Source organism: Astatotilapia calliptera, chromosome 11 (genome assembly GCF_900246225.1).
Source record: "Astatotilapia calliptera chromosome 11, fAstCal1.2, whole genome shotgun sequence".
NCBI lineage: Eukaryota > Metazoa > Chordata > Actinopteri > Cichliformes > Cichlidae > Astatotilapia > Astatotilapia calliptera.
Window position 1 is genome coordinate 36,422,614 of NC_039312.1, and position 23,479 is coordinate 36,446,092.

The window sequence follows — 23,479 nt, forward strand, 5'->3', positions numbered from 1 at the left end:
CATCAAGAACTCCACCGACTTCACCGACAAGATCCAGAAACTTACCCTGGATCCAGATGACACCATGGTGTCCTTTGATGTAGTCTCTCTCTTCACTTGCAAACCCACCACGGAGGCCGTGGAGACTGTCAGAAAACGACAAGAAGACAGCTCCTTGGAGGACAGGACCAATGTCACACCCGATCAGACCTGCACACTGTTAGACCTCTGCCTCACCACTACATATTTTAACTACAATGAAGGCTTTTACAGACAAAAACATGGCTGTGCCATGGGCTCCCCCGTGTCACCTATTGTAGCCAACCTTTACATGGAGGAAGTGGAAAGGAAGGCTCTTGGCTCTTTCAAAGGAAGAGTACCCAGCCACTGGTACAGATATGTGGACGACACCTGGGTCAAAATCAAGACACAAGAAGTGGAATCCTTCACTGCGCACATTAACGCTGTGGATAAAAACATCAAGTTCACCAGGGAAGACACAAAGGACGACTGTCTGCCTTTCCTGGACTGCGCCGTGCACATTGAAGAGAACGGCAACCTCAACATCGAAGTTTACCGGAAGCCCACACACACGGACCAGTACCTCCTCTTTGACTCCCATCACCCTCTGGAACACAAACTTGGAGTAATCAGGACCCTACACCACCGGGCAGAACATGTTCCCTCTAAGCCTGAAGGGAAAAGAAGGAACACACACATGTAAAGGAAGCACTCAAAACCTGCGGCTATCCTAAATGGGCGTTCTTAAAGTCAGCAAAGAGGCACAGAAAAGAAGACCAGACACCAGCGAGGGAGGATAAGAAGGACAGACGCAACTAGGGATGGGTATGGAAACCCGGTTCTTGTTGAGAACCGGTTCCCACTGTTTCAGTTCCTTGGAATTGTTTGCCATTTTTGCAAACGATTCCCTTATCGATTCCAGTCGCCCCGAATGACGTCACCACGTTGCAGAGCGTCATTTACCTGGCAGGAAACACAGCGGCTCAAACTCTCGGTTACACTTTACGAGAACGGATGACAACAGGGCAACTTGCAATACTTGCAAAGTAGATATTTCATTTAAGGGAGGAAACACTACGAATATGCAAAAAACACACGATGACCTTACATGAACGTCGTGTTTTTAATTCCGCTCCGGACTCGTGAATCTCAACCCAGCAGCAGCGGTAACGTTTGCACGTCCTCTCCCGTTAATGCGGCAGGTAAATAATCAACTAACATATTATGTTAGCGCGATCTGCCTTATTACAAACCTGCCATTACTGTGCATTTAGTGACCATGATGAGACAGAGTCTGGCTCAGATGCTGCCAGTTCTCGCTGCAGTCTGCCGGTAGCGTCTCCTTTCAGGCAGGATAGACGAATGTCACCGAGCAGTGACTCAGTTTGTGGTCAAAGGTTTGCACCCGTTTGCCACAGCAGATGATTTTCAGTAAGTGAATGTGTTTAATTGTAGGCAGGGACATTACTGTTGTGTAATTGCTACAGAATAATTTATGTTATACTTTATTATTGCTACAGAAGAATATTTATTTTATTATTTTACATTTACAATGTTTTTTCCCGGGGACCCTGTGACACCCCATTGAAGAGCCGCAGGCTGGATCTCTTAAGATCTCACTGCTGGGTTTGTAAGGCCATGTTACTCCTAAATTTCTACCTTGTTCAAAGAGAAGATATAAAACAAAGTTCTGAGCTAATCGACCTTAGTGTTCTCCTTTTTAAAAAGAATCGTTAAACAGAATCGAAAATAGAATGGAATCGTGAAAATCTTATCAATACCCATCCCTAGATGCAACAACATTGTCATCCCCTATGTAGCCGGTGTATCAGAGAAACTCAGGAGAGTTTTCTCCAAGCACAACATCCCAGTGTATTTCAGACCCAGCAACACGCTCAGACAGAAACTGGTTCACATGAAAGACAAAACGCCAAAACACAAACTTAAAAATGTGGTGTATGCTGTACAGTGCAGCGAGGAATGCCCAGACCTCTACATCAGAGAGACCAAACAGCCACTTCACAAGCGCATGGCACAACACAGAAGAGCCACCTCCACAGGACAAGACTCAGCAGTCCATCTGCATCTAAAGGTCAAAGGTCACTCTCTCGAGGATGCCAATGTTCACATTTTGGACAGAGAGGACAGATGGTTTGAAAGAGGAGTGAAAGAAGTGTCACAACCCGGCTCATAGGAAGTGACAATCAAGAGGGAGACCACACACAGGTTTTTAAAGACTGTAAGACATATTTAATGAAAATAAGGTAAAGCAACTTAAACACAATTTAAAGGACATAACAGCCATAACTGAAACTTCCAAATGAACAAGATGGATGCCAGACAGAGCGAGCCAGAGCCAGAGCAAGCGAGAGACTCCGCTGGTTCAATCTAGGTGTCTTTATATACACTGGGACTGGCCTTCTCAGGTCTGCTGCATCTATAATTGGTCAGCTTCACCTACCTGCAAGAAACAGGTAACAGAAAAAGCAAAACACAAGGCCAACCCACTGGCCATCACAGAAGCCATTTATGTCCACTGTGAGCGACCATCTTTGAACAGAGGCGGGGTTTACGACACCAACTCTCTGCCATCTATAATCCAGTTTTGAGATCCTTCCCAGACGCCTTAACGCCCACTCACATCCTGGGCCATCTGTCCTCAGGAAATCACATGATAAGGTGGGGCCAGGTTTCACAATGAACTCATCCGAAACTCTGGCTGATTGGGACCCACACCCAGTTTCACACCTTGGGTCATGTGATTAGAGGATCATCAGGGGTCCTTCGTCCCTCTTTGGGGGGAAACTCCCACCGGGTTTAAATCTGGGACTCTCCACCATTTGATCCTAGAACTGAAGAAGCTTCTCGGATGAGAGGTGAAACGTCTTCAAGCAACTCAAAGAAGTCCAGACGCTTTTCTTTCCAAGCTCCTTAGACTACGAGGACCTGGATGACTGAGAACCTTCCCAGACCAATTGATGAAGGACTATTGATTACTGACTCAGGACGTACCACAATTCACGGATCATATTAACTTGGTGGACCGACACATCAAATTCACCAGGGAGGATATGAAAAGTGGCAGGTTAGCCTTCTTAGACTGAGATTTCCATCAGTAATGGGGGACATCTAAAAGCTGACGTGTACCGTAAACCTACATATACAGATCAGTATTTAAGGTTTGACTCTCATCATCCACTGTAGCATAAACTGGGCGTCATCAGGACGCTACAACACAGAGCGGACACCATCCCCAAAGACACAGCAGCCAGGGAGGCAGAAGAACATCAAGAAGGCCCTGAGTAAATGTGGTTATCCCAGCTGGACTTTTGTCAAAGCTGGGAAGGCTCCTAAAGAAAGCTCCAGCCGATCCAGGAGAGAAGGACAAACTGTCATGGCCAAGGCCGCCTCGAAAGAGAAAGGATGCAAATGCTGGGCGCAGAACAGCACGTAGAAAGTTTCAGTGACAACGTTTGTTTTCTCAACAAGTGTACACAATCAGGAAACTGAAATGTGAGTTTAACAAGTACTAGATGCAACACCTAAACCTAAGGGGTTTATGCAGCCTGAGCTAAGTAAGCAATCTATCCTTTGTGTCGCACTGCTTACTTGCCGCGGATGGTCAGTAGTGGCGTGGAGGGGTGAGTGGTCCGGGTGAGTGGTCTGAAATCCAAAATCCCTGGCGTTGAGGCATGGAGGTAGGCAGGTGCATAGGGCGAGAAACCCATGAGACTGTCAGGACGTCCAGCGTCTGGATGGTTCAAGGTTCAAGGTTCTCCATTTGTCACATGCATAGTTATACAAGTATAACATACAGTGAAATGTAGCCTGACACGCTCCTCGACATGTGCAAAAATTGGGGGGGGGAGGGGTGTAGAGGAAGAACATATACATATATATATATATATATATATATATATATATATATATATATATATATATATATGTATATATACATATATATATATATATGTATATATATATACATATATATCATACATATACTATATACTACATATATATATGTATATATATATACATACTATATATATATATTATATATATTATACATATATATATATATATCATATATATATATGATACTATATATATATATATGTATACATATATATATATATATATATATTATACATATAATATATATATATATATATTGTTACATTATATCAATATATATATATATATATATACATATATATATACTAAAATATATATATATATACATATTAATATATATAATATATATATACATATATATATACATACATATATATATATATATACATAATATATATACATAATATATATATACATATATATATACATACATAATTAATATATATATATATATACATATATATATATATAATATATATATACATAATATATATATATACATATAGTATATACATACATATTATACATATTATATATATATATATTATATAATATATATATATATATGTATATTAATACACATATAGGTATAGTACAGCTGGTGTGGTAATGGTGCAGTAGTAGCAGCAAGCAGGTGAATTCTGTACATTAATATGAATAGACATCTGACTATTTTACAGGATAGACAATATAAACATATTTAAAGTTAAAGGAATTGAAATGTACATTGTGCCTTGGTTTAGTGTCTGGAAGAGTCCTGTCTCAGTCAATTATAGATGATGTCAGGATGGGTGTTCTTGAGTGGAGATTCGTGTCTGGCAACTTGGTGCGTGGCTGTGAAAGAGAGATACAGAATGAGATAAGGTAGTTTGCAAGTTGTGTACAAAATCACAGCGGTGGCCTGCGCTAACTAGGGTTAGCTGAGAATCTGGCGAAGAGAGGTCGTGTGCGCTGGCCTTATGAGTCCCCGGCTTAATTACCCACAGGTGCGAGCAATAAGCAGAACACAGCGGCTCCTCCCAGGGGTGGTGTGGAGCAGGGAAATTATTTTACTGCTATTGTTAAATAATTGTCATCATTACCATTGCATTAATAATATAATCTGGAGTTTATATTGCATTCAGGGGTTAAACAGTGTCTCTTTCAGAAAGACTGAGTTGCAGGCTGACAGGAAGTTGTATGCAGAAGTGAAAGCAGGAAGTTATTTTGAGCCGCAGGCTAAGACGAGGCTTTAACAATGTAACAGATAGCTTTAAGAAGGCCTTAAGCAGCTATGACTATTTTATACACAATGCATATCTGTGCTTATTAAAGAGTTGGAGCTCGGTCAATTAATTGGGGGTCGGAAGCTTTGTTCGGCGCGATGTTCGGACAATCTATTGTGCAAGTGACTTGGAGCCATAGAAGGAATTGCAATACATGCTTACAAAACACTTATATATCAGATCATTTTATATTAAGGTTTTAGTAGAGGTTCTTGGTTAAAACATTTATTTAGTAGAAGACATACACATAGTCTCAGTGAGCTTCTGGTCTGGTAAAAGGTCAGAAGTGCAACAGGTGAATTGAGAAAGAGCATTTGAGGACGAGACACAGACAGTAGGTGAAGAGATGACACAAAGAGCATGTGAGGTCGTGACACACACACATAGAGTTAAATTTATTTAGAGGAACCGTACTTGTTGTCTCGGCAAGAAAGAGGAACAATTCATTTTAAGATAAGAACGGAAAGTACCAAGCCATGAAAATAGAAGATGATTTTCTGGGTGAAAAGTCATGATGATGTTGATCTGATCTATGTATAAAATGTACCGGTGACGCATGAAGGGGCGTCAGTAAATAAACCCTGATGCTATAAAATATCTGTTCATGCTTTGATTAAGTCGAAGACTACTTCCTGTCTGCGTACAGAGTTGTCTTCCCACACGTGTGTTCATTAAAATCATGGTTTGACCAAAGACCTACTGGACCATGGGTGGTGTGTACTCTCCTTCCTCAACTTTGAATCTTAACAGTGGAGATGCCAGCTCGGAGGGAGAAACACTGGTACCCACCCAGACCATGACACAACCGCTGACTAAGTGAAAACCTGTAGGGATCCCGTACGTGTCAGGAGTATCGGAGCAGCTGAGACGCATTTTTTCTAAACACCAGGTCTCTGTGGCTTTTAAACCCTAAAACGCTGCGCTAAAAATTGGTCCACCCCAAGGATTGGGTCCCCCGACACAAACAAAGTAACATAGTGTACGCTGTTAAGTGCAGGAGGATTGGCAGGATTTATACATCGGGGGAACCAAACAACCTCTGGCTACAGCACAGAAGAGCCACCTCGTCAGGCCAGGACTCTGCAGTCTGTTTACACCTACAGGCCAGTGGACACTCTTTCAAGGATGAGGATGTAACATCCTGGACAGGGAGGAACGCTGGTTTGAGGGCAGAGTCAAGGAGGCCATTTGCGTGAAAAGGGAAAGACCATCTCTGAATCGAGGAGGGGGCCTAAGGGTATGTCTATCACCATCTTACAATGCTGTGATTGTAGCCATTCCCCAACTTTCCTGGTTTACAGTGGTGTTCTGGTCTGTCCTGGTCTTTGTGGTCCCTGCTGATTGCCTCTTGGGGATAATGAAGAGACCCATGACTCTTGGTCTCTTTCAGTGCTTCTGTTGGTTTGTGTGAAGCATCAGGACATGCTGTGAAATTGAAGCGTGTTCTTCTAAACTCTATGAACACTCCATCAGGAAAACTCTAGTGTGAGGAGAAAACCCCTAACATGTGACATCAGTGTAAATTAAACCTCATCATACAGGCTGATCAGCCTCATCAATGTCGATGCTAAATTACTATCCAAGCTATTAGTAAGGAGGCTTGAGGGCATTCTCCCACTTCTTATAAACCCTGATCAAACAGGCTTTATCCAAAATCGTTTCTCATCTACAATTAGACGACAATTAAATATTATACAATACTCGAATCAGACAAATTATAATATGTTATATCCTTAGATGCCGAAAAGGCATTTGACAGAATCGAGTGGACATACTTATTTAATGTATTAAAAAGATTTGGCTTAGGCGAGGGTTTTATTGGATGGATTAAAACTATTTACAAACTTCCAAAAGCTTGTGTCATAACTAATGGTGTACAATCAGCATTTCCACTGCAGAGTGGCACGAGGCAAGGTTGTCCCCCGTCCCCACTCCTCTTTGCATTAGCACTTGAACCTCTTAGTTGTCTGTGACAAAAAAAAATTACAAACGGAGATTAATAATAACCCAATTATTTATAATACAATAAGGGTTTGGAGGGAAATGCGTAAAAGATTGGGTAGAGAAGACTGCACTTCATTCTTGACTCCTTTACTAAGAAACAAAGAATTTGTTCCAGGAATGTCTCGCAGTATATGTTCGATGAGCAGCACAAAAATGAATTAATTAAGGGTAATTGGCGACTTGTTTCAAAACAACACACTGATGAACTTTGAGCAACTGTAGTCAGATTTTAATATTCCTAGAGACCATTTTTTGGGGTTTCTCAAGGTTTGTAATTTTGTTAAAAATTCCAAAATTCCACAGTCTTTAACATCGGTATTAACATAGGTAGATCCACTTTTACTTGCAACCGTTTGCGAGAAACCCAATACAAAATCCTACACTGCCTATACATAGCTCATAGCTATAGCTAATGTCTTGCATAAGATCACACCTCATATTTCCCCCTTCTGTAGTACATGTCAAAAAGAAACTGGCACTTTTTTTATTACTTTTGGGAATGCAAATTAATCAAAAGATTTTGGAGCTCCATATCTCAAGAACTAAGTAATATCTTTAAGAATCGGCTCCAAAGGGACCCCGGATATTTTCTCCTCAGCCTACCCTCAAAAGAATTAACATTAAATCACTTGCAGCGCAAACTATGTGATAAACTATTGGTGCTAAAGCTAGGAAATGTATTCTCATTAACTGGGTTAAGGATAAACCTCCCTCTTTGTGGCACAGGGAATTATTTAAAGTTGTTCCTCATGAAAGAACCGCTGCTGTTTTAGGAGGACATGAGGATCTGTTTCTCAATGTTTGGTCCCCTTTGCTTATTTATTTGCCAAATGATCTGTCCCAACTGTTGAGGGGGGGTGGCTGCTTTTAAGATGTCCTCAGGTAAATAGGAAGTCTTTTTTTGTTTCTTTCTTGTTTGTTTCTCTCTTCTTTCTGTTTTCTTTTCTTTTCTGTTTTTCCCCGATATGCGTATTTGCACAGGTATATGACTTTAATGCATGTGATTTCCTTTGGGGTTTTTTCTCTTGTCTGCTTTGTTATGTGTTTTTGCTTTTCCTGATCATGAATAAAAACTGTTAAAAGTAAAAACGCAAAAACAAAAAAGAAACTCAGACCTCAGAAGATGACCTTTTTTATTATCAAACTGTCCAAAGCATTTACACTGAGTATGTGCAAACAGTCATGTGACAGCCTCACCCCAGCTGTAAGCTAACAGGTTGGCTATTGAAGATCAGCTGATTGATCATTCATTCACTTATCTGAACTCCTGTCAGGTTTATAATTACATCGTCACTGCAGTGAGAGTGATTTGAATGACTGTGGTGGTCTTATGATGAGTGTCACTGTGCTTTCAGGATCCTTTGGTCTTTCTGATCATCGCCTCCAGTAGCTTCCACTGATCGGGAGTCACCTGAGACACAAAGAGTTGAACAAATGTTAATACAGTAAATAGGTGGAGCCACTGAATATTCAGGTGTGAAATTGGCAGAGGGACACAATGCGACACTCACACTGCGCAGTTCATTAAACTCTCCTGCGAGTGACACATACTCTCCTCCATCAAACCGAATCACCTGAAAACAAACATGCAGTTCCTGTTACATTCAGCAGGAAGTTCAATCTGACCAATTAGTGGCGCCTCGCAAATACACCTCATGAACCATCCAACCCTACAACTGTTTGACCTTTGACCCCAGGTCATTTTAAACTCACAGCTCCAGACATCCAGGAGGCATAGTTGCTGCTCACATAAGCCGCCAGGTTTGCGATCTCAGCTGGTGTGCCGAGTCGGCCCGTTGGGATGCGGTCGATCATGGCCTTCTCGAAGGCTCCAGTTGGGTCCAAACGGCTGAAGGCCCCCTGAAACCCCCCAAACAAGCCAAAAAACCTAAACAACAACAACAAACTGAAGATAACAAACACCAGCCGCTACAGTCACGTGGGTGGCACCTTTGTTCTGATTGGTCCAGGCTGGATGATGTTGAATCTGTGGCCATAGCGCCCCCATTCTGCTGCCAGAGACCTGAGACACAGCCACAACACTAATAATGCTAACCACAGGTGATGCTGTGAGACGTTCAAGGTCATCTAACCTTACAGAGTGACCTCCGAAATCAAAATGGAATTTAACCTACTTGTAGAGCGCCTCAACTCCGGCCTTTGCTGAAGCACTCGGGACCACAAAACCAGAACCAGACTCAGCATATATGGTGGTGATGGCAAGGAAGGATGCTCCTAAACAAACAACAATAAAAACCAGACCGCAACATACCTGATACACATGATCAGAGCGAGACAGTGAAAGACATCTGAACAGATTCTCGGAGAGAAGTCTCGAATGCCAAAAAAGGTGGCACTCTATGCCTAAAGAGCCAATCAACAGCTGGACAGCAAAAGGTTTCTCTACCTTTCTGGTTCTGGATCAGCCTCTTTCCGAGCTCCAAGGTGACAAACGCTGTCCCGTTCAGGACGATGTCGGTGATGGTCTTCCAGGCGTTTGGCGACAGACGTTCTGACGGACAGACAAAGTTTCCTGCAGCATTGTTGATTATTACCTGCACCAATCAGGATGGAAGGTTTGGGGTACGGGTCAGCCAATGAGGGGCCTCAGAGATCCAGAAAGAGGTGAGTGTTTGGTGTGTGTGTGCTTACATCAGGAAGTCCAGTCAGAGCCTCAATCTGATCAACACATTGAGAGACGGCCTGAGGATCTCTGACATCACACTGCACCGCATGCACCTGAGGACAAAGAGACAACTCGTTTGGACCAGGACAGATTACACAGAGTCTGTACTGGATCCAGATTCTGGTTCTGACCTTGTTTCCAGTTTGGCTGCTGATCTCCTCAGCTGTCCGCTGCAGGACGTCCAGCTTCCTGAAGCACAAACCAAGATGGAATCAGGGTTCAGACAGTGCTCGCGGCTGGTTTTGAGTTCTGGTGGCTGCTTGGTTTAAAGAGGAGATGGAGGAAGATCCGAATGTTGCTCTGATGAAAAAGGCACCGACTCATCTATAAAGTCAGGTTACTGAAGAGGAGAACTCAGAGGCTCTCTAGAGTTCTGGTCTAATGTATGAAAACAGGTTTTCCCTGCTATCAAAAATAACTGAGGTAAACCTCAGTGTGACGATTCTTAATAATGAGAGAGGAGAGGTTAAAGTTAACGGTGCGGTTTTAATGGGCCTCTCTTCACCTTCACCAGCTGGTTCTGTAGGATCTCTGCAAACATCGTGATGAAATCGACAGTTCCTGCGCTGACGATCAGATTTAAAACAGATTATGGTCATGTGACCTCTAACCTGCTGGCAATGATGCACTGCGCTCCCAGCTGCGACAGGGTGGCAGTCATGGCGCGCCCCAGCCCTGTCCCTCCTCCTGTGATTAAGGCCATACGGTTATTGAAGCTTCCCGAGGGCAGCATGGCGTCTTCAAGGGGCGGAAAAAAGTTGGCCTGCGACCCGGAGCGGAGACCTGTTGACCCGTGGAGCCTCGACTGGAGCTGCAAACACATACGATTAATCACTTCATCAATCCGGTAAAAGTAGTGATTGATTACATTGAGCATCAGTTAGCCTCTTTATTGATAGACTCTTCCAATTTGAACTCTCAAAATGTACCTGACAGGTGAGTCCTTCTAGTAAATAAGTGTGTAACTGAGTCGGGGCTTATTGATCTCATTAATCTCCTGACAGGAAGTTCATCTAACCACCACCAATCGCATGCTTATTTACTCTGATGAAACTGATCAGTCTCATTGCTCTACGGAGTATCAGGGCCACGTTAAGAAAAACCTGTTAATAATCGTTTGGAGAATAAAGTGAAAATGTGCAGGTTACAGTAGTTGTGCGGCTGTTTCATATTGTGAAACCTGCTGTAAATCAATCTGAGGCGGACTAACTGTTATTTAAAATCCTCTGCAGGTTAGAGCAGGATAAACAGGTTAGTTTGCTGCACTGCGATGGTTTAAAGTAAAGAACACAGTTACATCAAGTGTAGCAGAGATTCATATGAATTTTAGCTGATGATGGTTGTATAGTGCAGGGGTCGGCAACCTTTCTGATGATGAGTGCCATCTAAAATTTCCTCAGAAGTCAATGTGCCATATGACTGCATTAGCAATAAATGTAATAACGCTTTATATGAACAGTTACACACTATATAGAACCACTTTATAGAATTATATTTGTTCGCAGATGTTGGCAGCTATCAGCGAATAGTTATCAGCTATTTTGAAACAAAAAAAGGATCAAAGGTTTTTATCCATAACATCAAATGAACTGTACAACAGAAAATCCAAATGCTATTTATGGTCTCCTCACAACAATGATAAGAAAAATAAACTGGGCCAATATGGCATGTTTGTTAATACAGAGTAGACTTGTAGTCAAGACCACCTAAACTGAGACAAAGACAAGACCAAGACAAAAAAAAAGTCTTTAAACTGCAGCCAGATGCTGCTTCGTTTACGGGTGTCGGGCATATTTATGTGTTTTTGCACTCGCATAGCCCTCCTCACCGCTGTCTACTGTCTCACTCATTTACTGAGAGGACAGACGCACGCTCCACTTGACTGTCGCATCTCTCACCCTCTCTGTATATTATCTTAGATCCTCGCATGTGACTGGCCACAATATGGAGGGATTGGAGCAAGGGGTGGGCGATATAAACAATATACGATAGAAACGATATAAATTTGGCCAACGATAGAGATTTTGACTATATCGCTCTATCGTGATAGCGCATGTTGATGATGTCATCAAGCTGCGCCTGTTTTGGTCGAAAGCATCGCAACGGCTGCAACCATTATCATCTGGAAATTATGGCGGGCGACAGTCATAGCAAAGAGATGAAGCACTTTTGGGGGAAGCCAAAAACTGCGCTTCCTCCACTTCCGTAACATCGATTCATTAATGTTGAATTCTCTCGCAGCTGCTCTGTTCCCATGTTGTTGCAGTATATTAATAACTAACCTCGTATTGTGGATGAATAATCTCAGTTGTTCTCCTGACTGAAGTTTGGCCCGTGTATAGCATCCTGCTATGCGACTGCATTTGTCCCTGACCACCAGAATCCCTCACGTTAACTTTTATCGAGTGGGAAAAAAGTTGGCTTCATCCTCCAGCTTCACTGTGCTAATGTTATGCTAACATAGCTGTGTCGCTAGCAATCACGTAGCACAACATTATATACCAGGTAGTCCAACTTCAGTAACCCTGCAAACGCCACTGCTGTTTAGTTTTCTGTCTTTATGTTAGAAGTGGCAGCAGAGCTGTACGTTTGAATTAGTTTCAAAAATCTCAGTCAGAACATGGTATGAAATGTTTAGGTGGAAGCTAGCGAGCTAACTTCCTGTTAACTTCTAACTCTGTGAAATTTAATGAATTCTGTTTTCATGGATGCCTGGATGTAAAACTTAATTGTTACACCTGGTAAAGCAGCAACGCTGATGATTTAATTAAAGATGAAAGAATTTAGACCGTTTTTAACTCTCAGTGTCTTTGACTTTGGGACCTGAAGCAGACGGAGTTTTGGACGCAGATTACTCCGCGAAGCTCCTCACTACGGCAGCCGTAATGCTCTGACGATCCATCAAGCAGTGCTGCTTACCAAAGTTACACTAAAACATTTTTAACAGATTTCTGCAGCCAAAATCGGTTCGAGGTCAGTAAGCACAACCAGAATTCATACATAAGGTACACTCTCGATTTTTGAGAGGGGGGGGGTTAGAAATGACTGAAAGATTTATTAGGCTGTGTTTTGTTCTAAAAAGAATGACTTCATATAGGAAAAAAATATATATCACATATGAAGGGCACCTTAAACTAGTTTTTTAATTAAGCAGCAAGACAGTCTTTTAGTGCGCATGCGCCAACCAGCGTGCAGCCTGTTACAGTCGCTCCTGCTTTTTCTCTTAGTTTAGCTCTGTTTTCTTACGTATTCTTTTTTTCTGACTTGTATTTTCATCCGTTTATTATCTTTTACTCAATCATGTGGATTGAGAGAGTTTTTGTTCTTCTGGTGGCCGTGGAACTGTTACTTTTATCAAGGAACGGGACCGCGGCACATCTCCTACACTCACGGACTGTTTACTCCAGAGATCAGCTGATCGCCCTGATGCCGGCCGGCTCGCTGGCCAGGCCCGCAGAAGTGCCCGCAGAAGTACCAGCTGAAATTTGGAGGAAAACACATCGGGGATGCAGAGGTCAAGGACAGAAGAGAAGAAAGAGACGGTGAGACAGCAGAGGCTCGAAGCGAGGAGGAGGTATAAACCGTGTCTGCCGTCTATCGTGATGGGAAATGTGCGATCGTTATCGAATAAAATCGACGAGCTCTCAGCACTGGTACGGAGTCAGAGGGAATACCGAGAGTGTAGCCTGATGTGTTTCACCGAATCATGGATGCACCAGGTCATTCCCGATGAGAATGCTTCCGTGGAAGGCTTCCACACTGTTCGGGCGGACAGGGACAGCATCGCTAGCGGTAAGCGTAAAGGAGGTGGGCTTGCTGTAGTTAACAACCGGTGGTGTAACCCTGCCAACATAACAATCAAAGAAAGGATTTGTTGCCCGGACACTGAACTGTGTGCTGTTGGACTCAGGCCGTATTATTTACCCAGGGAATTCTCTCACGTCATCTTGGTGGCTGTTTATGTTCCCCCCTCTGCTAACCCCACAGCTGCATGTGACACTATCCACTCTGCCATAGCTCGGCTACAGACTCAGCACCCGAGTGCCTTTATTGTGATCTCGGGTGACTTCAACCATGTATCACTGGACAATACACCAACATTCAAACAATATGTGGACTGTCCCACCAGGGGAGAGAAAATTTTAGACCTACTGTATGCTAACGTCAAGGATGCATACAGCTCCTCCTCCCTCCCCCCACTTGGTAGGTCAGATCATAACCTGATTCACCTCACCCCCCCGCTATGTGCCAATTTTGAGGCGGGAACCTGTGACCACCAGGACTGTTAGGAGGTGGTCAGAGGAGGCAATAGCAGAACTACAGGGCTGTTTCGAGGTGACCGACTGGGAAACACTCTGTGAGCCTCACGCCGAGGACATCAATGGGCTTACTGAGTGTATCACAGACTACATAACTTTCTGCACCGACTCCATTGTTCCAGCTCAGACTGTTCATTGTTACCCAAATAACAAGCCGTGGGTGACTAAGGACATCAAAGCCCTCCTCAACAACAAGAAGAGGGCTTTCAGAGGGGGCAACAAAGAGGAGGTGAGGAAGGTCCAGGTGTTACTAAAGGACAAGATCAGAAAGGCTAAGGACAATTACAGGAGGAAGCTGGAGTGGAAACTCCAGCTTCCTCCTGGTGGTTGGATGCATCAGCAGGGATGATGAGACAAGAGTACCGGGCTGTGGTCGACTCCTTTGTCACGTGGTGTGAGCAGAATCATCTGCAGCTCAACGTGGCAAAGACCAAGGAACTGATCGTGGACTTCAGGAAGACCAGGAAACACTTGACCCCTGTTTCAATCCAGGGGGTCAGTGTGGACATTGTGGAGGACTATAAATACCTTGGAGTTCACATTGACAATAAACTGGACTGGGCTAAAAACACCACAGCACTTTACAGGAAGGGCCAGAGTCGTCTCTATTTTTTGAGGCGACTGAGGTCCTTCAACATCTGCCAGAAAATGCTGAGGATTTTCTACGAGTCTGTTGTGGCCAGTGCGATCCTCTATGCTGTTGCATGCTGGGGGAGCAGGCTGAGGGCAGCAGATGCCAACAGACTGGATAAACTGATCCGTAAGGCCAGTAATGTTGTGGGGATGGAGCTGGACTCCCTCAAGGTGGTGTCAGAGAGGCGGATGCTGTCCAAGATAAAGACAATGTTGGATAACACCTCCCACCCACTCCATGACATGTTGGTCAGTCACAGGAGCTCGTTCAGTGAGAGACTGAGATTACTGAAAAGCACCACTGAACGACACAGGAAATCTTTCCTGCCTGTGGCTCCCTGTACAACGCATCCACCTAACACACTGTTTACTGCTACAGCTACACCCTTCTTGCACATGTTCTTTTTCAGCTATTTATTAATAAGTGACTTTTATGTATATATATGCCTGTATATATTGTGCTATTCTTAGTTAGTGTGTTGTCTGTCTTTGTTAATGTTTGTTTATAATGGAGCACTGTAACGAAAAATAATTTCCCCCAGGGATCAATAAAGTATTTTGATACTGATTGATTGAGAACACAGTCAGGGCTGTATCAAGACACGAGGACTAAACCCCAATTCAACCAGACCCAGAACTGATCTGGAATTAAAACAGGACTACAACAGTTCAAAATCAGGACTACTTAGCACTTAACCAAAACAGAACCAGAATCAAAACTAGACAATAGTAGCACTAAAAATCATCATAGACCTGCACTACACTTATTGTTTAATTATACCAAAGTCCACTATTTAGATTCAGAAACGTTTATATAATTATTTAGCCTTGTTGAGCAAACAAGCCTGCAAAACTTAATAAATATGAATTCGAAAAGAAACAAATGGCATCTAAAAAGGAAACACTAAGTACTGGATACATGTTCTGATGAGTTTTGGCAAACAACCATTTGACTAAATGGCCTGCATTTGTAAAGCGCTTTCCTCAGTCCCTAAGGACCCCAAAGCGCTTTACACTACATTCAGTCATCGGGCTAGCGATTTTGCGAGCCCTGCAGGCTCTGTGTTTTGCCTTATATGCATCCACAGGTGTGCCACCAATTTACTCACATGGACTCTACTAACCTATCAGAAGCTTCTTCACTCACCCCGGTTCTATCAGCCGTCAGGGCTGGGGAGCAGGGGGGAGGTGCTGGCCATCAGATTGGGGTCTGGGATGCGGGGCCTCCCTGCTACTGCAGATAAGGAGGTGGTCCGCTTGCCTCCACCCCAGAGAGAAGGGTTACATCTCCTGGGTCTAGGTGCGGCTTGCCCCTCTGGGGGCGGGGGTACCTGGACCTGGGATATAGAGTATGTTTGGGGAGTGCGACTGTTTGTGCAGTGTCTATTTGTGTCTGTCTACACGTTGGGTGAGTGCCGAGTATTTGGTTGTGTATATGGGGTGGGAATGCACGTTTTATGTCTGCGTGTGCCTGTTCGTCTGTGTCTATATGTCAGCTTGGGTCTTAGACTTCACCTCTCTGGGAACATCTCAAGCTCTCCGAGGTACGGAGGCCTATCTCCGCTCACCACACTCCCTGCCAGTTGCTGATGCCCTTAGACGTTGGTGTGTTGGTGGTTCTTGGTGTCTGGGGCTGGGGGCTCATGTATGTACCGGCTCACTCCTGGTGGCCGATTGGCGGGGCCTGGCGCCTGTGGCCCGGCTGGGCCCCTTCCGGGGGGTGGGGTACAGCCTGAGGCCTGGTCCTCTCTGGCACAGCTGGCTGCCGGCAGAGCCCGCGGGCACGCCACTGCAACCCCCTCTGGCCTCTGCTCCGTAGCTGCTGGGTGACCTCTCCTTTGGGGCTATACTCAGCTCTTCCCAGGAGGGTGGCACGGTTCCCCCCCTTTGGTGGTCCTCCTCGGGTCCTCGTACTCTGGGGCCTCTGGATGTCTGGGGCCTGGAGCTCCTCCATACCTGCTTCATGCCCTGGGGGACGGGGCTATGGCTCCCCACACTTCCTAGCAGATCGTTACATGGAGAAACCTTTGGAATACAAGCATGCTGATCCACACAGGTGTACACCCGGGTGTTCACAGACGTGGACTACAGCTTTCTTGGCTGCTGCCTCAAAGCACATTGTGCGCTGTTTATCTTGTGTGCTGCACAATATCGTTTAATGTTTAGTATCTACTGATATCTACTGCTAGCTAGTTTATTGTGATGGTGCTGTTTTTTTATTATGTTGCTCTTTGTTGTTTGCTTTCTCTTCTGTTTTTTTTCCTCCATACAGGTGATCCAGGCATTTTTTTTTCTTTCTTCCCCCTTCTCACCGTCTGTTCTCCCCTTTGGTTTTCTTTCTCTCCCTCTCTTTCTTTCATTCTTTCTCCCTGTCCTATCCCCCAGTCATGTCTGTCCCGTTTGTAGCAACCAAAAATAAAATAAATTCATAATTATAATAAAGGTCAATCAAATGGACCAATATGGCAAGGCCATGATGATCCACTTGGTAAAATAAATCCGCTTGGCATCTTTCTTGGCCTTAAGACAACAATTTTGATGGCTAAAGATCCAAACGGGACACACAAAAAAAACAAACAAAAAAAACCAAAAAAAAAACAACAACTGCCAGCTAGCAACGTCCCTCTCACCGGTAGGTTAAGTTATTTTTAGCCAATTACAAGTTGAACCTGGTAGTTGGGGTTGTTAGCTAAGATACCATCATTAAGAAGCGGCACAACTAATGCATTTTCATTTCATTTTTTTTTTTTTTTTAAATTTTATGTTTCACACATGGTTCAGCAGTATTTGATTTCCTTCACACAAGTCCTCATTCATATTAATATAGCACCGCACCCATAGGTGAAAAGGAGCAGGAAGAGGAATAAATTGTTATAAGCACCTGCCCCCTATCTGAACTCCAATCAATCTTACAAGTGGGCGCACTCTAACATTTATCTATATTTAACAATGCAAAACAAAACAACAAATGAATATAATCAACAATATACAATTCTACTAATATAAAATACTACAAAAATACTACTCTTGCACCGGTTTTCAGCCAACAGGTCCTTAGACAGGCAGCCAAAATCATCAATGACCCCTCTCACATTCTTCACCCTGCATTTCAGTGGCTCCCCTCCGGGCGGCGCCTCCGCTGCATTTCCTGCAGGACTAACTCCAGCTGATAAGACCATTCCCCACACCAGAAACATAAACTCTTCTTATACTACCGACAATTCATTCACTTATAGTCACTTACAGTTATTTACTGACCTTTCAGTCACTTTAATTTTAAAACTGTAAAATTTTAAAACTGTGTATATACTGTATATTCTGTGTATTTATTATCTCACTCTTATTACCTGTTTATCTTCAACGTCATGCTGCTCTGTTGTATGTTAATTGCCCCCTTGGGGATAAATAAAGTCTCTCTGATTCTGATTCTACTTGATGGCACAGAAGAACTGTTCCTTCCACATTTAGCCCAGTTATCGTTTTAAGCGTGTAACACATTTTAAAACGGTGTATATTTGTACAACTCTTAAGATTATCATGAAGAGAATTCCATGTTCTTATACCGCTAACCGTCAGACACATTTGCCTTTGTGAGGTCCTAGCAAACTGATGCCTCAAATAAAATTTCCTTCTACAATCCCCACTTCCTGAACACAATACAAATAAACTTTGTAACTTCAGAGGTAATGTATTATTTTTTGCCTTGAACATGATTAATAATGTTTGTAATTTCACTAAATCTTATAATTTCAACAAATTCGATTTTATAAACAGATTATTTGTATGTTCTCTATATTTAACATTATGAACCATTCGTACCACTTTCTTCTGTAACAAGTATACAGGTTTTATATTACTCGCATATGTATTCCCCCGCACTTCAGCACAGTAACTGAGATAGGGGGAAATTAGTGAGAAATATAAAATACTAGGGCTGAACGATATATAGCATTTGCGATAATATCGCGACATGATCAAGTGCAATTTTCTAACCGCAAAGGCTGCGATTATACTCTGGACATGTCCAAATTCATGGGCTGCATCCTCCTGAGGCCGCATTTGTAGACCGATTACGTCACAGCGACGCGCCGAAGGCTGTCCAAATTCGTAGACTCCTCCGAATGTAGCCGACAAATGCGTCCTCCTTTTCCCCGAATTTGAAGGATGGGTCGGGTGTGTCCTTCGTGGCCCACCATATCCCAGAATTCATAGCGCGGCCCAGCCAAACTCCAGTTTCCAACAATGGCGGCCGCTACTAAGTTTTAAAATTACTCTTATTAATCTTTCTGGGTCACAAAATAAACTTTTAACATATTTTCAGGCGAGAAACTAGTTGTGTAAACATCAAATATCTGCTCGGTTTATCAAGATATCGCATATTTGCAAAAGTGCTTCGACGTTTTCGGAGGCGTCTGTTACCCACCAGCTCGACAGCTAGCCGGGAGCTCGAGGGTTACTGATGCGGCCGAGAACGGCACAACTCCCGGCACATCATGTTCAGATCACCGCGGAGTTTCGCTGCTCGGGTTAAACGTAATATATAAGTCACTTAGACAACCTAAAAATGTTATTGTTGGGCTTTTTTCAGTGTTTTGTTTGTTCGTGAGTAAATCGGTTTGGCTGAGATTAAAGTTATTAGATTAGATAAAATAAAACTTTATTAATCCCCCGGGTGGGTTCCTCCTTGGTTTTCACACAGCTGACTAAACGTCAAACAGAAAACTTATTAAACAGAAGTATGAGACAGTCGAGAATTTACACCAGTGTCTGGTTATATTTTAGATAGCAAGAAGCAGACGGCCGAGTTTATTAAACTCCACCGAGACAGCGGTGACGCTAATCAGAAGGCTAGACCGTCCAATTTCACGGCCGTTTACATCCGGCCTACCCGACCGTCTGAGGACCAGTGCGGCCTCTTCAGCTTTGCCTCTGCCACTTGAAGATGTCGTGGAGGCAGAGTTGAATAGTTACCTGTTGACCCCTGTCATTGACGGAGAGGATGATCCCTTAGCCTGGTGGAAGGTGCACAACATTCACTTTCCACGACTGTGCAAGATGGCCCGCAAATATCTGTGTGTGCCAGCCACAAGTGCCCCCTCAGAGCGTCTGTTCAGCACTGGAGGGAATATAGTGACCTGCACTCGCTCATCCTTAAAGCCAGCAAAAGTAGATATGCTGGTCTTCCTAGCAAAAAACCTGTGAGCTAGGATGATTATGGCTAGCTGAGCCATACTCATTGTGCACTTTAGTTTGTGCTGTGTTGCTGTTACTTACTGCAGATAATCAAGATGTTCAGCCAGTTTTAATTTAAAGGCGTGTTTGTGTGTGTGTTTATACAATTGCTATTATGTTTGCACTTTATGTGTAATGTTACTGACTGCAGAGATCAGTAAGATGTGTGCATTTTTTATTTATTAGTTTTATTTATTTAATATTATTTTTTAATTTAATGACTGTCTAGTACCGGTAGTTCACAGATGTCGAAAAACTGAGTGTGGTAAAGCCACTGATTTTTTTTAATGTATATTTCTGCAATCTGCACATTGCACTGACTTTCATTTTAATGTTTACACCAGGGTTCCTTGTCAGCACTTTATGCTCAGATGTTTGTAAGCTAAAAATAAACTATTGTGTATGTTCAAATATACTGTTGTGATTGAAGAAGTTAAATAAAAATGTCAGTCATCAATTCATGCATCACCTCATGTCATCATAACAGAGGTCTGTCTTCCAGGAAAGAACAGTTTAAAATTAATGTAATATAGTATTGGCCATACTATATGATGTATTGCTTGTCTTTGTTTAATAATACAGAACACAAATACCTTAAAAAAATAATCGCATATCGCATCGCAATCGCAATATTGGGGCAAAAAAAATCGCAATTAGATTATTTTCCATAATCGTTCAGCCCTATAAAATACGCATTGCCTTATAATCTAATATCCTGACATATACAGTGTACTGTCAGTGCAGAGGATGAAATCAGCCAGGACAGCTCAGGAAACATCTGCTCACATCTGGCTGAATTCATGGGAACTTCTAATCAACCACTCAGCTGCCTGTGCGCTGAGGCACGCGCCTCAGGTGGACATGCGATAGCTGGGTGAGAGGTCAACACCCTAAAAAACGTATTTACTCTATCATCGCTCAAACAGTCCGCTTTCTGACGTCACAGACGCCCGAGTGAGGGCATCAACAAAATGCTGCATAATTAAAGTTTCCCTCACGCGCACAGCGGAGCTCCTTACGACTGCCGCGAGCCTCCCTGTTCTCCCCACGACACGCGCCGCCATCTTCGTCGGCTCACGAAGGCGTCATAATGGGTCGTACTAAGTAAAGCAGGAGCGGCAGGAACGTCAAAACGGAAAAGCTCCCAGTCCGGTTAATGCTCGGGAATCACTCGGGACTGACCTGGATAAGAATTTGTCCATTTCTGAGTTAAAGGTTGTATTAGATTTGGTTCTTGATGACGACGACGACTATTATTGATCGCCTGGTTTTGTTTTGTTTTAAAATAATAAAGTTTCTAGTTTTAAGCTAAAATCACCTCTAATCTGTTTTTTAAATTTCAATTTTCAAAGTTTGTTTTTTTAGCCTCGCTCTTTCTTTCTTTACGTTAGCAGTGACGACGCCCCCTCCTCCCTGCACAGTGGTTCAGTCCACATCTGACGACGATCATGTGTTACCGTAATATCGCTATTGCGTTACACAAACCGAGCTCCGTTTTGTCCACAAACAGCTTGACGCGTCGCAGATCGATGGCCAGTCGGTTTGGTATTGATAATTGATCTGATGAAGCTTCGGTGACTGATGACCTGCGCTCGCGGAGGACTTTGGTTTTGTTCCTTCCCGTCTACTGGGCCAGTTACGGCTCCGGTCCGTCATGGTCCGACCGGAAATCTGAACTGATAAACAGAAGCTGATCGATGCGCGCGGAGCTGAATGAGAGGATTGATCAGCAATGGAGGACCGGGTCTCCGAGCCCAGCCTGGTTCTGGTCTTCAGCGGGAAGAGGAAGTCCGGAAAAGATTACGTGACGGAGCTGATCCAGCAGAGGTAAACACACCTGGAATATTTCGTAATTTATGGAAAATTCAGCAACAAGAGACATTTGAATTTTCACAGCAGATTTCGGACCCAGTTTCAGCTCCACTACAGCTAAAACAGAAACCAGAGAAGAACAAACTGCACTTTTTGTATAAGATAACCCACCGCCACCACCATCATCATCATCATTATTATATCACGATCCAGTTTTTAAATCCGCCTTTCTTAATGTTAACCTTGTATTTGTAAATATTTGTTATTTGTGTTTCCGAGTGTTTGTTGTTTAAAACACAAACACCTGGAACACTTGAACACCTGTCCATGTTTACCTCACTGCGCTGACCGTGCAGGTTGGGCCCTGACGTCTGCTGCATCCTGCGCCTGTCTGGACCCCTAAAGGAGCAGTATGCTCAGGTGAGTCTCACCTGCTCCAGATGCACCTTCACACAAATCTCTGCACTTTACCTGGAGGTCATGAGTTTAGATCCCTGGCCAACTGGTTCTCCTGGATTAAGGTGGGTGACCGTCCAGGTCTCTGAGCTCCTTCAGGTTTGCTCAGGCTGATGACGATGGAGGATGTGCGAGTAGGGCAGCAGGTTTGATCTCCAGAAGGTTCCTGGGAACCACCTCATGGACCACATCCTCCAGCAGCAGTTTATATTCATACTCAGACATGTGTGAGGTGTCCAGGTGAACCAGCCCATTCGGGGGTCACACCTCATCATACCTGCCAGTTTGCTACTGTACCTGAAGCTGATAAACCACAGCCAGACACTATACCAAGAAGGCTGCTTCTGGTTCTGCAGGAACACGGTCTGGACCTGGACCAGTTGATGGGTCCTGGACCTTATAAGGAGCAGTATCGAGCTGACATGATTCACTGGGGAGAATCTCGCCGCCGCCAGGACCCCGGCTTCTTCTGTCGCCTGGCGAGCAGAGGAGCCTGCCAACCAGTGTGGGTAGGTGAGCGTGGATCATGTTGCTGTGATGTCATCCTTCAGACAGCTGAGCTGTGCTCTGTGATTGGTCAGTTGGTGAGCGACGCGCGGCGGCTCTCAGACCTGCAGTGGTTCCAGGCAGAGTTTCCTCAACAGACTCAAAGTGTCAGAGTTCAAAGTTCCGAGAAGACCAGGTCACAGAGGGGGTGGAGCTTCACTGCAGGTGAGATTGAATCCTCCTACTAACCGTTTGTTTCTCTCACCTTTTTCCGTCTCACCTGTCTGCCCATCTCGGTCTCTCAGGTGTCGACGATGCAGAGTCGGAGTGCGGTCTGGACAACGGAGTTGAATTTGATTGGATTGTAATTAATGAAGCCGACGCCCCCTCGTTGGACGAGCAGCTGCGTCCAATCTTGCAGCTCACTGAGGAAGCAGCTTCAACATCATCAGTAAATCAAAGCTGATCATCAGTGACTGATCAGGTGGTCCCGCCCACAGAACTAACACGTTGACCTAACCTGCAGCTCAGGTGTTTCAGAGCAGCTGCTGCAGGTGGTCTGGCATGTTTTTAAAGAAGGGAGGACGGCATGCTTTCAGCAGAATGAACTACAAAACTATTGTTCAGCTGATCAATAAAGTTTTATTTAACACCTGTTCAGGCCCTGT

The 23,479-nt window shown here is 43.8% G+C and overlaps 2 protein-coding genes across 7 annotated transcripts; one reads left to right on the plus strand and one right to left on the minus strand.

Annotated features, from left to right (window-relative positions):
• Positions 1-8,303: 8,303 nt before the first annotated feature.
• decr1 (2,4-dienoyl CoA reductase 1, mitochondrial) lies at positions 8,304-23,146 on the minus strand. Of its 5 annotated transcripts, XM_026185689.1 has the most exons (11): positions 22,341-22,660; positions 22,205-22,268; positions 10,485-10,684; positions 10,005-10,062; positions 9,840-9,926; positions 9,595-9,742; positions 9,323-9,422; positions 9,138-9,210; positions 8,901-9,047; positions 8,699-8,761; positions 8,304-8,598 (listed from the first exon to the last, which is right to left on the minus strand). In XM_026185689.1, exons 1-11 carry the CDS (start codon positions 22,349-22,351, stop codon positions 8,539-8,541), a joined length of 1,011 nt encoding a protein of 336 aa, XP_026041474.1. In that variant the 5' UTR covers positions 22,352-22,660; the 3' UTR covers positions 8,304-8,538. The 5 variants fall into 5 exon arrangements, with proteins under 5 accessions (XP_026041474.1, XP_026041478.1, XP_026041477.1 ...); XM_026185693.1 differs by lacking the exons at positions 22,205-22,268; positions 22,341-22,660 and adding an exon at positions 23,092-23,146; XM_026185692.1 differs by lacking the exons at positions 22,205-22,268; positions 22,341-22,660 and adding an exon at positions 23,077-23,140.
• On the plus strand, positions 21,224-23,466 carry pmvk (phosphomevalonate kinase). Of its 2 annotated transcripts, XM_026185699.1 has the most exons (5): positions 21,224-21,884; positions 22,226-22,289; positions 22,682-22,834; positions 22,907-23,036; positions 23,117-23,466. In XM_026185699.1, the coding sequence occupies exons 1-5, from the start codon at positions 21,790-21,792 to the stop codon at positions 23,275-23,277; spliced, it is 603 nt and encodes a 200-aa protein (XP_026041484.1). In that variant the 5' UTR covers positions 21,224-21,789; the 3' UTR covers positions 23,278-23,466. The 2 variants fall into 2 exon arrangements, with proteins under 2 accessions (XP_026041484.1, XP_026041483.1); XM_026185698.1 differs by having other exon boundaries at positions 22,682-23,036.
• The last annotated feature ends 13 nt before the right edge of the window (positions 23,467-23,479 follow it).

Bases quoted from the DNA above. Each gene is read 5' to 3' on its own strand.
- decr1 (XM_026185689.1), bottom strand. The intron at 9,927-10,004 runs GTCAGAACCAGA...CTTTGTCCTCAG, and splicing joins GCAGCCAAACTGGAAACAAG to GTGCATGCGGTGCAGTGTGA. The intron at 9,048-9,137 runs GTGCCACCCACG...GGGGGGTTTCAG, and splicing joins CTGGACCAATCAGAACAAAG to GGGGCCTTCAGCCGTTTGGA.
- pmvk (XM_026185698.1), top strand. From the start codon at position 21,790: ATGGAGGACCGGGTCTCCGAGCCCAGCCTGGTTCTGGTCTTCAGCGGG. The intron at 22,290-22,681 runs GTGAGTCTCACC...CTGGTTCTGCAG, and splicing joins TAAAGGAGCAGTATGCTCAG to GAACACGGTCTGGACCTGGA. The intron at 23,037-23,116 runs GTGAGATTGAAT...TCGGTCTCTCAG, and splicing joins GGGGTGGAGCTTCACTGCAG to GTGTCGACGATGCAGAGTCG.